Here is a 14,198-nt window from a genome sequence, read left to right as displayed (position 1 = left end):
GATCTCTTTTATAGGTTCCTTATCCATACCAGCGAATGGATTATTCCATATGGAGGAATAAGCTTGATTACAATGAGATATCGTCAACGTTTTATGCATCCTCGTCCACGCCCATTGTGAATGCTGTAATATTCTGTTTGCCATTTTCTGTGATAGCCCTTCCATCGGCCTAAAAGCAGCAGCTAGAGACCGTTCGGTTTTAACCCGCCCCAAATGTAAATCATAGCCTGACCAATATTTTGCTTATTTAGTTATCTCAAAGACTACGCTATACAATTCTACATTAGCTAGTGTTAAATCATCCCTCTCCCTCAGAGCATGTCATTGTTTTCAGTCTAATTTTTCCCATTCCACAAAAAATATCTATGCAGTTACATTTTTACATGATGTTCCTGAGCCTCTACCCGCATCAACTGCCATGGCTACTCCCACCACCCCCTGATGCTCCCTCCTGTATCCCACCACACCTCCACCCCAGCCGACTACGTCTCCTTTGCCCTTAGTGGACGTTCTCTAGCGAGATGGGTCTCTCACACGTCTCTGACACAACACCGGGACAAGACTGGGAGGCTTGGACTTGGACATTTTTAAAGCTGCTTTGTGACATCTGTTGTAAAAAGTGCTATATAAATAAATATTGATTTGATTTGATTTTTTGAACATCTCACCAGAGACGGTCATCGGCATCATCGTGGAAGTCTAATTACCAGATTTGTTTTTAGTTTTGGAAGTAGTGGTGTCATTTATTTGCAGGATATTTTCTATATCAGCCCGTAGATTTGTTCCCAAATACTTCACTCCTACAGGTCTCCATCTGAATTTAAACTGTGACGGGTGGCATTACCGATAAGTGGCATCATCTCGAAACAGGCATCGGTCCAGATTTCCTCCGGCTGACTTTGTAATGTAACAATTCTGAGACTGTACCACAAAGCATGAAGGGGCTGAATTAGTGGGATTTCTGATGAAAATATCATCTTATGCTCCACATCCTCTACCTGTCTACCAGCTTGTACTCTGATCCCTGCTGCCAGAGGTTGAAGGGCAATAGTTAAAAAAAGAAGGAAGCTAAGTCTTGTTTTAACTCCTTTCGACAGAGCAGCCCTCGGACGTGACTATGTCGTATCTCTTCCATCTGCCGAAGACTTCTCTTAATCCAAACTTATTCAATGTGTGTTTCAAAACGGTACTCGACTACCCAAGTATCGTGTGAGTGTTTTATAGTCCACTGTCAGTTATTGTTGCTTCTATGTCTCTGTCGTTATTCTTACTCTGTTGTTATCACTGCACTGTCATTTTTATATTATGTTGCCTTTGTTTTCCCTATATTTCGGGTTTTTTTAGCCTTTATGTCGGCCTCCTTTTTTTGGGGGGGGGGGGGGTTTCCTCGCTCCTTTTAAACTCCTCCCTGCACTTACATCATGCCTCTTGACTCATCTCAGGAGGACCTTTACCAGGCAGGTGGCAGAAACCTCTGCCTGCTAGGCAGTGCCCACCAGCCTGAGCACTGAGAACCCAGGCAAACCAGGTTTATGGAAAAGCTTTATGGAGAAACCTCCAGGTTCAGCGACTGCCATATAGGCTCCAGGCAGGGCAAGATAACCCTTTGCTAGACAAATGAGTTTGGGAACAAGGCTCCACCAGTACTGAACGCCTTCCTGCCCGGGACTACCGAGGCTGTTGCCGACACCACCAGAGTACACTTCCATCTGAGCCTGGTCCTTGTGTGGTTCCTGCCAGCTGTGCTTTGCTACCCGGTGTGCAGGCCCCTGGGGCGGCTTTGCGGCCTTTCCTATACCCGTGTGGGAAGGACTCTGGGCCTAAGTTGCCGCCCAGGGGCATCTTGCAGCCACTCAGCCCCTTGATCCTGGCGTGGATGACACAGCCCGGCCCACGTCCAATAGGGAAGCTCTGCATACAGGGAGCATCGCCTCTGGCTGGACCCACTGGATCCAGTGCCCCCAGCAGCTGGACCCCGCCGATGGCTGTCGTTTCTTTGAAACTCAATTTCTGTGAATTACCAGAGGTTGCCATCTTCCCTAGTCCCCCGACCCTTGTCATTTTAAAGTATAAATATTCTGTACCCCTCATCAACTATTTTATGTTCAAATGGATGAAATTCGAGGCTACAACTGGTTTGAAGCCCCACATGACTCCAATTATGTTTTTTTAAATAATGGATGCTGATCAAGGCGATAGACTTTGCGCCCTTCCTTAGTCATTACATGCTCTATTATACTTCAGAATTTCAGACTGATGGGCAACAATAATTAGTAATTTTAGACAAACTTTCAGGTTAAAATAAGCTTCATTTCAGTGTAACGCTTATTCTTTACTGCTCAGCGTTCTGTTGCACCTTTTAAGGACGTGCCCCGCTTGCGCGCACAGCATCGATGCTACACTTTTCGTGCCGAGAGTGGGAAACACGAGCAGACTACGCCCAACCTTTATACAATCCAAAAACCAACAATTTTTGCTTAAAACGTCCACTCGTTAGTCACAACCCGGCTGACATCAGCGCCGTCTTGAGTTGGAGCTGTAGATGGCTCAGTTGCGGGACTAATATTGCGCAAGAAGGCTGCGCTATTGCGCGTCAAGGGCTTTTACATAAATATTTACGGGCCAGGACACTAACAGAGCAACTTTCACAGTAACAAGTGTTCCAGTGCCAAGATCACAGAGGACTCCTTAAGTGCCAAGCCAGCATCTTCTTATAAGGGCTTTCTTTTGTCCTTTGCGCTTTTAGGGAGTGGTTATTCTTCAGTAGATGTGTTGCATGAGGTTGAAAGACTGAACTTAAAAGTTGTTTATGTGAACAAAGCAAGCACTCAGGTTTTTATAGGTTTGTTTGTTTTTTTTTTGTTGTTTGTTTGGATTTTTGTTTTTTTGCGGTTTGCGCAATATTGATGGCTGTCCAAGCATAAATATTTAAGGTCTCGCCAATGGCCGGAAACGAAGCGACCACCGGCGGCTCTCTGCATCAGCTGAGGTTTAAAATGGAATCGCTTAACAACTACGCCATGCGTTTTAACGCACTCACAGAACAAGCAAGCAGTGTATGGGGTTTTTACGTTGAAGGGGGGCGGGATGTTGCAGCGTAATGGAGGAAAATGAAAACGGGGGTCAGTTTCTTACTGCTTGAACTCAAGTTCAACCCCCCCCCCCCCCCCCCCCCCACTCCTCTTCCAGCGAGGTGTGCGCTTTGAATAGAGCGTTATGGAGAGGCATTCCGCAGGACAACAGTTGTACTTACAACTGGGTCTATAAATAGTTTTGCTTGCACACCTGTCGCTTGTAGCGCTGTTTTAGTCTGCAAATTACCGTGGGCATGGTCTGCCTAGAAATTCGATTGAAATTACAGATGCCAGGTTGTGCATTTAAACACAAGAGGCGTGGGCGGTTTAATGAGACGTATGTAAGGAGACGTCCAGGGGGCAGTAAATCATCGCCTCTTGTCTCTGTTACTAGAATGGGAGGCATGACCTGTTTCTTCTGAATCAGGAACGTCTGCCCGTGTAGGGAGTTAAACACGTCGCGATTTACAGCTACGGCAGGTCTCACTGCGCTGCTGTTCGTACTCGAGCTGCGCTGGCATGCAGACAGTTCCTCCAACTACTCGACTACCTAAAAGATGTCCGTAGCCGTGGAAGAGGGACGAGTGCGCCCGGAGGATAAACGGAGAGGATGGAGATGTGTTTGGGCGCTGTTTCCTCATATCTTTCTCATCCTCTCTCTTATCGGCTACGCGGTTTTAGGCGCATGGATTTTTCTGGCTATTGAGGGAAGAACCAACGCCAACATCAGGGGAGAGAAGGAGTACCGAAAGTTTGTGCGCCAAGTCGTGGACACTGTTCACAATCACTCCGGTATGAATCTTGCTTTCCTTATTTTTTAAACCTGAAGACAGTTTACCTTTCTTGTTCTGATTCTGCTGTTTAATTACGCAATTAAGCGAATACTTTACACGCTTCGCATTGCTTGTAGAAATATCTTTTTATGAGGCTGAAGTTGCAAATCTACCAGACAGTTTTAACATATAGGCTTATAGAAAGGATCCAGGAGACCCACGCAGGATTCTGTTTAACATTCTCCCACTGAACATTTATTGGTCGTTCAGCTCATCCCAAGGAACGATTGCTGGACATTGTGGGACAGAAGATCTTACAGGACTACAAAGCCGTGTGGTCACAGAGACCCCAACGCTGGCACTTCTATGGTTCTCTTTTTTTCTGCTGTACGGTCTTCACAACTGTGGGTGAGCTCACACTCCACTACACACACTGCTTCAACCCTGCACAGTCCGCTTCTCTCTCTTTTAACTCTTCTTTACTCTACGTTTCCCCTTTTGAGGGCAGTTGGACCCACAGCAGTGCTTTCTGCTTGGTGGAACAAGAGAGTTGTCCAGCAAATACTTCATACTTTTACATTTTACTCCAGTTTTACTCCAGTACATGATGTCACCCCCATATACTCTGTCTTTCTCTCCCTCTGTTATGGTTTGTTGACATTATTTGCATGAACATTGTGTGCTTTGGTCCTAATTGTTTGTCATGAACACACAGATCGAAGGCGGGCCTGCCTACTGTAACCAGGCAAACCTCATAAAGACAGGAGTGAGTCAGCACATTAATATGCACTGAAACAGCTAGGCAGCAACAGAGAAGATGCTCTCGTTTGGTCAGTCAGTTTTAACTTAACATTAAATGTCATTAGCAAGGTAAGGCACGACAAATTTGTTTGTATAGCACCTTTCCTACATAGAAGCAATACAAAGCGCTTTACAAAGAGCAAAAATGAAAAGAATAAAGATTATTTGTGACGAGGAAAGCAAGGCAAGACGCTCGCGGATGTAGAGTGTGCACGCAAAACTATTTATAGACCCAGTTGTAAGTACAACTGTTGTCCTGCCTCTCCATAACGCTCTATTCAAAGCGCACACCTCGCTGGAAGAGGAGTGGGGGGGGGGGGGTTGAACTTGAGTTCAAGCAGTAAGAAACTGACCCCCGTTTTCACTTTCCTCCATTACGCTGCAACTTCCCGCTCGCCTTCAACGTAAAAACTCCATACACTGCTCGCTTGTTCTGTGAGTGCGTTAAAACGCATGGCGTAGTTGTCAAGCGATTCCATTTTAAACAGCTGATGCAGAGCAAAGCGCCCCCGCTTAGTTTCTGGCCATTGGCGGGACCATAAATATTTATGCTTGGACGCACAGCCATCAATATTGTGCAAACCGCAAACAAACAAACAAACAAACAAACAAACAACAACAACAAAAACTATAAAAACCTGAGTGCTTGTTTTGTTCACATTAAAAACCTTTAACTTCAGTCTTTTAACCTCATGCAAGAAATAAGCTTATATCATTCAAAACACATCTACTGAAGAATAACCACTCCCTAAAAGCGCAAAGGATTTATTGTCTTCCAAATTCGTGATGGGTGAACAAGCCAGGGTCAAAACCAGGAAAGCCAAGACAGGAGTAATCCAAATCATGAACGTAAACAGTCCGAGTCAAACACCAGAGAGCAAGAATAAATCAGGCAAACTATTCCGAAAAAGGGGCAGGCAAAAATCAGAAGTCCGAAGAGCAAAAAAAACACAATCGATACAGAGGATAGAAAATAAGGAACGAACGCTCGGTGAGCACAAGCGAAACTAGTGGCAATACTTCGCAGTGCTGGTAAGTTCTAGGCAGGTGTATATATAGTTGAATGTAGAGAAAGAGGTGATGTGAATATTCTGGTGATGAGGCTCTGAAGTAATGTGTATGATTGGTTGCGTTCTTAGTCGAGTAACGAACAGCTTGTTGGGTGTTGTGTGCTTGGGGATCGGCTGACGTGACATTATTAAATGTAAGATCTATCACCTTTGGAAGGTTTTTGCCAAAATAAGAAGGAAAAAAGAACAGGTTACGTAAGATCTTTTAAAATTACATTAACTATTGTTGAAAAGAGGAAATGGTAAATGAATAAAAAATGTTAAAAGTTAATTTAAAGAAATATAATAGTAAATAAATAGCAAACATTGCAAAACTCACTTTAATCTTGCGTTTTTGGCCATTTGATGATTGTGCTGTCAAAAATAGAAAAAGAAAAAGATCTGAAAGTGGAAGAGTCAGTAGAATAACCCTGGATACAGCTTTTTGCTGCGAAGCACAGGAAACCACACATAAAACATTAAACGTAAGATGAAGCAGCTCCTCGCTGTGTTTCTGGGCGTGCTCAAGTGGGGTAGTCAACTCTAAGCACTAGCGCGGTTTCATTCCACTGTGCTTAACAAATGCAAGGCAAGAAAACAGCCTAAGATAAAATGTTTAATGTTTAATTTGTGATTGCATAACTACTAAGAGCTAATTTCTATGAACCTGAAAGAAACGAGTCTACAGCCACAGACCCATTCGTCTCCACAGCCGTTCAGCTCTGAATGCACAAACTGGCATGTATGTTTTATGTTGCTAAATAAAATGCATACAACTTATGAACTAGCTTGTGATTTAATACGATTTTTCCGTGAATCTCTTGAGACATGCAGAAGGTATAAAAGGAGAGATGCAAACACACGTGGGCTTAAAAGTGACAGCGTTAAACTAGTCCTCAGCGTTGGCTCCTGAAAGTGTTTGGTGTGGAGTAGCTTCTCTAGTGTGACCAATGAAGACTCAGCCTCTTGGTCGGTGGTCCACTGGACAAAGCTACTCAACCTGGAGGAAAGTTTCAGGTGCTTAAAACAAGAGGATAGCATGGTGGGCAGGCACCATGCCTCTAAACAGAATTCAATTCAATAGCCCATGACATAGCGCTATTAGCAGGGGATGCCTAGTAACTGTTGTGGGTTACTAAGGCAGGGAGCACAACAGCATATTAGCCTAGATACACTGATCGCAGGTATGCTCTACAGGTGCTACTGGCTTTGTGGTGAATGTTATTATAGCTCATTATTATTATAGAGGTTGTTTTCCTTTTTTCCCCAAAGCCAGGGTTTTTTGGTTTGTTTGTTTGTTTTTTGTTCATGCAAGGAGGAAGAATAACCAAACATGGTGTAAAATGTTTACAAAGTTTAATTAATTAACATTAGTCACCTAAAAAATATGCAAGTCAGTCATTGTATCTGCACCTGCTTACAACTCAACAGTAGAAGAGAGGGGTGCATATTTTTTGCATTATGTTGGGACCTCATCCATTTAATCCTTAAATTTAAGTGGTGGAATATGTAAATATTCTTTGGTCTCAGATCTTACACTTTAATCTTACATTTATGCTTTGATGCCAAACAAGCCTGTTTATTTGTATAGCAGAGTTCACACACAGTGGCAATTCAAAGTGCTTTACAAAGACCAACAATTAAAATAATAAAGATTATTACAACCCAGGAAGGTTTTTCCAAAATAAACCCATTAATTTTCTACATTAATTAATATAGAAAATCTAATGATAAAATGAAATGCATTAATTTAAATAGAATATAAATAATAATAATGGAATAATAACATTAATAAAAAAAGAAAATGCATTAAAATTAAGGTGCAATAATAAAATTATATAATCAAGTACTACCATATATAATGCTATAAGCATGAGAGAATAGAAATGTTTGCTGCCTTTGGTAACTTCATTAGTATGTTTCTTTACTAAGATATAATGCTTCTTATTCTGTGTACTCACACTGGTAGCATTGCTATCATTTGTATTAATTGGCTAGCAAACTAGCCAGCTTCCCTGACCCAAATACAATTTGCCAGAAACATCCGCAATACAACAAAGGCACCGTGTACCCTAATTATTACTCACAGCCAGAGAAAGACAGAGTGAACCCAGCTGCAGCATAAGAGAAACACGTACAAGACAGAGATAGCAGATAGCAGAGATGCAAGACGGAGATAGCGGATAGCAGAGATGCAAGACAGAGATAGCGGATAGCAGAGATACAAGACAGAGATAGCGGATAGCAGAGATACAAGACAGAGATAGCGGATAGCAGAGATGCAAGACAGAGATAGCGGATAGCAGAGATACAAGACAGAGATAGCGGATAGCAGAGATACAAGACAGAGATAGCGGATAGCAGAGATGCAAGACAGAGATAGCGGATAGCAGAGATACAAGACAGAGATAGCGGATAGCAGAGATGCAAGACAGAGATAGCGGATAGCAGAGATACAAGACAGAGATAGCGGATAGCAGAGATACAAGACAGAGATAGCGGATAGCAGAGATGCAAGACACAGATAGCAGATAGCTATAGGATTGAAGTATAAACAAACATCTAAAGAGGCAGTAGCTGCAGGGTCAGAAGTACTCTGTTGGGCAGGCTTTCCACTCTGTCTGTGGGGCACATGTTTGCTGCCCTTTAACAGAGATAAAATAGCTGTGATTTGCATTTTAAATGATGTTATTTTAGTAACACTGAATAAATCTGCACTGACCAAATTACTTGCGGCAAGGAAAAAACTAATGATGTGGCTGATGATGATGGTGTTGATGATGATGACGATGATCAGTATAACAGCACCCTGTCTCGTGTGATATCGCTTAAATATTAATAGTGCCATTTTGTGATAGTACATAACAGTATAATTGGAATGGTGGAGTCCTCACCTAGCTCCAAGCTTAACTGTCAGGGGTTTGCTTATCAAATGCAAATTTAAGATCAAATCAATTTAAATTTAAGTTCTAGTTAGTGTCGTGGTAACTAAATCATTTAAATTCAAAAAAGGTTTAAATTCCAATAGATTTAATTAACCTGCCCAAGCCCCTTTTCAGTGCCAGCCATGAGTTTGAATGACAGACTGTTGAACTGTGTTTATCGAATCAAATCAAATTTGTTTTTGTTTTTTTGTTTCTTTTTTTACCACAGATGTTGTCACACAGCGGCTTTACAAATGTCCAAGTCCAAGTCTCCAGTGAGCAGGCGAAGGGATACAGTGGCAGGGAAAAACTCCCTAGAGCATGAGGAAGAAACCCTGAGAAGAACTGAGACTCAGAGGGCCTCCTCTGGCTGACAGCGGTCACCACAATAGTAACCATGTTAGGAGAAAAATAAATAATAAAATGAAAAAATAAGCATTTAATGTCTGGTCCAAATGTAGTGCTGCACCATTGGGGAAACCACTGGGACCCAAGCAGATGTCAGTTTCAGATGTAGCCGGCCTAGGCAGCTGTCTTATCTTAACTTGTCTCAGTTCAGTGGTATCCATAAAGGTGAGGTGATTCTCAAGTAGGAAGCTTTAGTCTTCAATCATGCAGAGAAGCCACTTAAGGTGACAAAGTGCTTATATACAGTTAAATACAAAGGACATTTTACCAACAGTAGCTCCAACAATAGGACGGCCATCTCTTGCTTCCAGGCCCCTGCTTGCTTGGGAGGAGGGTGGGGAGACTAAGCTTTGGCCTCTTTGGGTCTGATTAGGTTATGTGGAGGACTGTGAAGCTCCCTGAACCACCCCCTCTTCCTGACTCCACAAGGATGAAGATTTGGAATTTCAACAGACAACTACAGACGTTGCTGGAGACGGAAACCTGAATATTTATGGGGCTTCCACAAGCTGTCAGCCCTAAGGATTTCATAAAACCACCTCCTTGTATTTACTTACTTTTGAAAATGTCCTACCATTTCAATCTTGAAGCCATCATCTCTTGCGGTTTAGCTAGTGCCAAGTGGGCACTACACAACTTTCAAAATCTCAGAATTACTATTTTGGTCACGGTACACAATTAACACCTGTGACCTGTTTGTTGATGGGAGGATTTAAAGCTCCCCCTCTACACGATGTTTCACCTGAGGTGATCCTGATGAAGAGCGCCTGATATGCTCTTTCATGAAAATAAGCCCAGCACTTCATTTTCTATTCATGCTATCCATACTCTAGACCTTGAAAAGACTCTGAAAAGACTTTTAAAAGGCTAAAGTCTGACAACCTCTCACATCTAAAGATAATGTGCCATTAGTCACTGAGCTTTCAGTCACAGACTATAATTTTGCAAAGATGGGATCTTGCAGGGTCATTTGCAAGACTGCAACTAGATTCGTTTTAAGATTACTTCTTATCATGTTTCTATTGGAATTTACAGGAAGAGAAACTGTTGAATAATGGAGCAGACACAAGCAGCTTTAGGGCGCAGCTGCCCTTGTGTGTGGAGTGGTTTGTTCTGAAAAAACAGCCAAGGCCTCTCAAGTGTCTCCTCCATGTCTCACATCTATCTACCCACCAGAGTTGTTTATGTACCTGCTTTGATACTTCCTGTTTGGTGCTGGAGAAATTTCATGGTTATTGCTATTGGTTGTTATTGGTTGTTGACAACATTCGTCACTATTTGCACGAACCAAAGACCTCATGATAATTTTAAAAACACCTGATTTTATTGGAACATCAAGACAGCAAAAATACATATTTAAGACAGCTATCTTGACCACCTTACACCAAACGATCCAGATGACCAGAGCACACCACAACTCTAACAAAACTCTCATGATTTTATTCCATTCTGGAAATTTATCTGCAGCAGTGAACTTGCTTGAAAAGTCATTTGGTGTAAGTCCAGCATAAGTGTCACCTGACCCTGTAATAACAGCAGCCAAATATTATAGCTAAGAGCTGATAAGAGTTTCATTTGTGAGCTGTACAAACTGCAGAAGAACAAGGAGTGCTCAGATAATAGCTGTATGTATGTTCCAAGAAAATGGACTGTTTGGCTTGAAATTCTTCATTGGGTGGGATGGAGAGATTGGTGAGATATCTCCTCTAACACACCGGACTTGGCTCGGTGAGACCTCTCCTGTAGCACACCAGGTTCAGCTTAGCAAGATTTGTCCTGTAACACATTGGACTTAGCTCAGGAAGATCTCGCCTGTGAAATGCTAGATTCAGCTGACTGAGATCTCTCAGTCTCTTTTTTTACAGTAACATCTCTCTCTGACTCTTTTCCCTCTCAGGCTATGGAGACATGTACCCAGTGACTCTGCCTGGTAGGATAGCCTGCATCCTCTATGCCATGGTGGGCATTCCCCTCATGCTGCTGGTCATCTCAGATGTTGGAGACATTCTGGCCAAGTTGGTGTTTAACGTGTACAGGAGCGTGCACGCCTGCTGGCGCCGTTCTTGCTCACACATGTGGAGCCCTGCTGGAGGTGCGGAGAAGCCACAAGGGGGCGCCAGATGCATCTACGACGGCACCTACAACACCTCCAATCAGGTCGCCATAGTGCACGATACTCAGCTGGACGTCAGCCGGATGGTCCGAACCCAGTCGTCTGTGAAGCACAAACCCGTGCAGGTCTTCGACAACATTGAGATCTTTGACCGCATTGTCGCAAGGGAGAAATTCAAGCGGCAGGACCAACTGGCTCGTTCCTGTTCCTGCCCCGAACTCAATCAGATGGCCCCTCCACCCACCAGCTATGGCATGTGGGACTTCACCTCCATTGGCCAGGAGATGGAGCGCTTCAATGTGCCTTTCCTGATCATCCTCCTCGTCATCTTCGCCTACATCCTGGGCTGGGCACTCATCTTGCCGCTTTGGGAGACAGAATTCTCCATTTTCGACGCCTTCTATTTCTGCTTCATCACACTCACCACCATTGGCTTCGGTGACATTGTGCCACAGCACCCAAAGTTTTTCATGCTCACCTTCCTCTTCATCATCTCAGGGATGGCCATCATGAGCATGGCCTTCAAGCTGGGCCAGACACGTATCGTCAGCTGCTACCGCCGCTGCATCGGTTGTGTCAGCTGCCTCAGCGATGGGAAAGGGAGCAAAGATAGGGTGCAGGGGCAGTAAGAGGGGTAAGTAGAGAGTGTAGGGGCAGTAAGGGGGTAATTGCAGAGTGTAGGGGCAGTAAGGGGGGCAGTTACAAAGGTGGGGCAGTAAGAGGGCAGGAATAGGTGGGCAGGTACATGGCAGAGTGCTCAAAAACATGGGTGGATTCACCTGCAGAAAAATGTTTGATGGGATGTGGCTAAAAATATCTCTTTACCTAAAAAATCTTTGGTTCAGTAAAAATAAGGGCTTCACTGGAAATTAAGTAAGTCTGCGCAAGTGATGTAGCTTCCTCATTCTCATTTGAAAGTTGATTTGGATGAATGTTACAACTTTGCGTTTGTCTAGGCAGATCTGGGATCAATAACATAGCATACATAAAGGACCTGGTGTAGAAGGGGAAAATTAATGGAACAGACACAGAAAAATCTTTGGGCTTTTTAATGTCAACAAAGTAGTTACACCATTTACATAAATATTACTGTTGCTTTATAGTCTTATCTTGTAGGTGATGATAAAGAAAAAATACAACCACACTATCCATAAAACAAGATTGTTATATTCAGTGTAAAAGAAATGGAGAAGAAAGGAGCAAAATCCTTCTTGTTCTTCCCCAGTAAGAAACCAACAGTTACATCGGCTGGTCCCCAATCCTACCATAGAGAACTATAGAGAGCAGGTTCCCCCCACATTAGGGAACTATAGAGAGCAGGTTCCCCCCACATTAGGGAACTATAGAGAGCAGGGTGCCCCCCACATTAGGGAACTATAGAGAGCAGGGTGCCCCCCACATTAGGGAACTATAGAGAGCAGGGTGCCCCCCACATTAGGGAACTATAGAGAGCAGGGTTCCCCCCACATTAGGGAACTATAGAGAGCAGGTTCCCCCCACATTAGGGAACTATAGAGAGCAGGTTCCCCCCACATTAGAGAACTATAGAGAGCAGGGTGCCCCCCACATTAGGGAACTATAGAGAGCAGGGTTCCCCCCACATTAGGGAACTATAGAGAGCAGGGTGCCCCCCACATTAGAGAACTATAGAGAGCAGGGTGCCCCCACATTAGAGAACTATACAGAGCAGGGTGCCCCCCACATTAGGGAACTATAGAGAGCAGGGTGCCCCCACATTAGAGAACTATACAGAGCAGGGTTCCCCCCACATTAGGGAACTATAGAGAGCAGGGTGCCCCCCACATTAGGGAACTATAGAGAGCAGGGTGCCCCCACATTAGAGAACTATACAGAGCAGGGTTCCCCCCACATTAGGGAACTATAGAGAGCAGGGTGCCCCCCACATTAGGGAACTATAGAGAGCAGGGTGCCCCCACATTAGAGAACTATACAGAGCAGGGTTCCCCCCACATTAGGGAACTATAGAGAGCAGGGTGCCCCCCACATTAGAGAACTATACAGAGCAGGGTTCCCCCCACATTAGGGAACTATAGAGAGCAGGGTGCCCCCCACATTAGAGAACTATACAGAGCAGGGTTCCCCCCACATTAGAGAACTATAGAGAGCAGGGTGCCCCCCACATTAGGGAACTATAGAGAGCAGGGTGCCCCCCACATTAGAGAACTATACAGAGCAGGGTGCCCCCCACATTAGAGAACTATACAGAGCAGGGTTCCCCCCACATTAGGGAACTATAGAGAGCAGGGTTCCCCCCACATTAGAGAACTATACAGAGCAGGGTTCCCCCCACATTAGGGAACTATACAGAGCAGGGTGCCCCCCACATTAGGGAACTATAGAGAGCAGGGTGCCCCCCACATTAGAGAACTATACAGAGCAGGGTTCCCCCCACATTAGGGAACTATAGAGAGCAGGGTGCCCCCCACATTAGGGAACTATAGAGAGCAGGGTGCCCCCCACATTAGAGAACTATACAGAGCAGGGTTCCCCCCACATTAGGGAACTATAGAGAGCAGGGTTCCCCCCACATTAGAGAACTATACAGAGCAGGGTTCCCCCCACATTAGGGAACTATAGAGAGCAGGGTGCCCCCACATTAGAGAACTATACAGAGCAGGGTTCCCCCCACATTAGGGAACTATAGAGAGCAGGGTTCCCCCCACATTAGGGAACTATAGAGAGCAGGGTTCCCCCCACATTAGGGAACTATAGAGAGCAGGGTTCCCCCCACATTAGGGAACTATAGAGAGCAGGGTTCCCCCCACATTAGGGAACTATAGAGAGCAGGGTTCCCCCCACATTAGAGAACTATACAGAGCAGGGTGCCCCCCACATTAGGGAACTATACAGGCAGGGTGCCCCCCACATTAGAGAACTACACAGAGCAGGGTGCCCCCCACATTAGGGAAGTATACAGAGCAGGGTGCCCCCCACATTAGGGAACTATACAGAGCAGGGTGCCCCCCACATTAGGGAACTATACAGAGCAGGGTGCCCCCCACATTAGGGAACTACACAGAGCAGGGTGCCCCCCA

The 14,198-nt window shown here is 44.5% G+C and overlaps 1 protein-coding gene across 1 annotated transcript; it reads left to right on the top strand.

Annotated features, from left to right (window-relative positions):
* Window positions 1-3,271: 3,271 nt before the first annotated feature.
* kcnk18 (potassium channel, subfamily K, member 18) lies at window positions 3,272-12,623 on the top strand. The gene is made up of 3 exons (XM_027024585.3): window positions 3,272-3,866; window positions 4,118-4,255; window positions 10,927-12,623. Exons 1-3 carry the CDS (start codon window positions 3,632-3,634, stop codon window positions 11,769-11,771), a joined length of 1,218 nt encoding a protein of 405 aa, XP_026880386.2. The 5' UTR covers window positions 3,272-3,631; the 3' UTR covers window positions 11,772-12,623.
* Window positions 12,624-14,198: the final 1,575 nt, after the last annotated feature.

The sequence above is a fragment of the Electrophorus electricus genome, chromosome 10, assembly GCF_041902795.1.
Source record: "Electrophorus electricus isolate QZ-2024a chromosome 10, ASM4190279v1, whole genome shotgun sequence".
Taxonomy (NCBI): domain Eukaryota; kingdom Metazoa; phylum Chordata; class Actinopteri; order Gymnotiformes; family Gymnotidae; genus Electrophorus; species Electrophorus electricus.
Note: the sequence above shows the minus strand (reverse complement) of the source record. Positions and strands in the feature narration are given on the sequence as shown.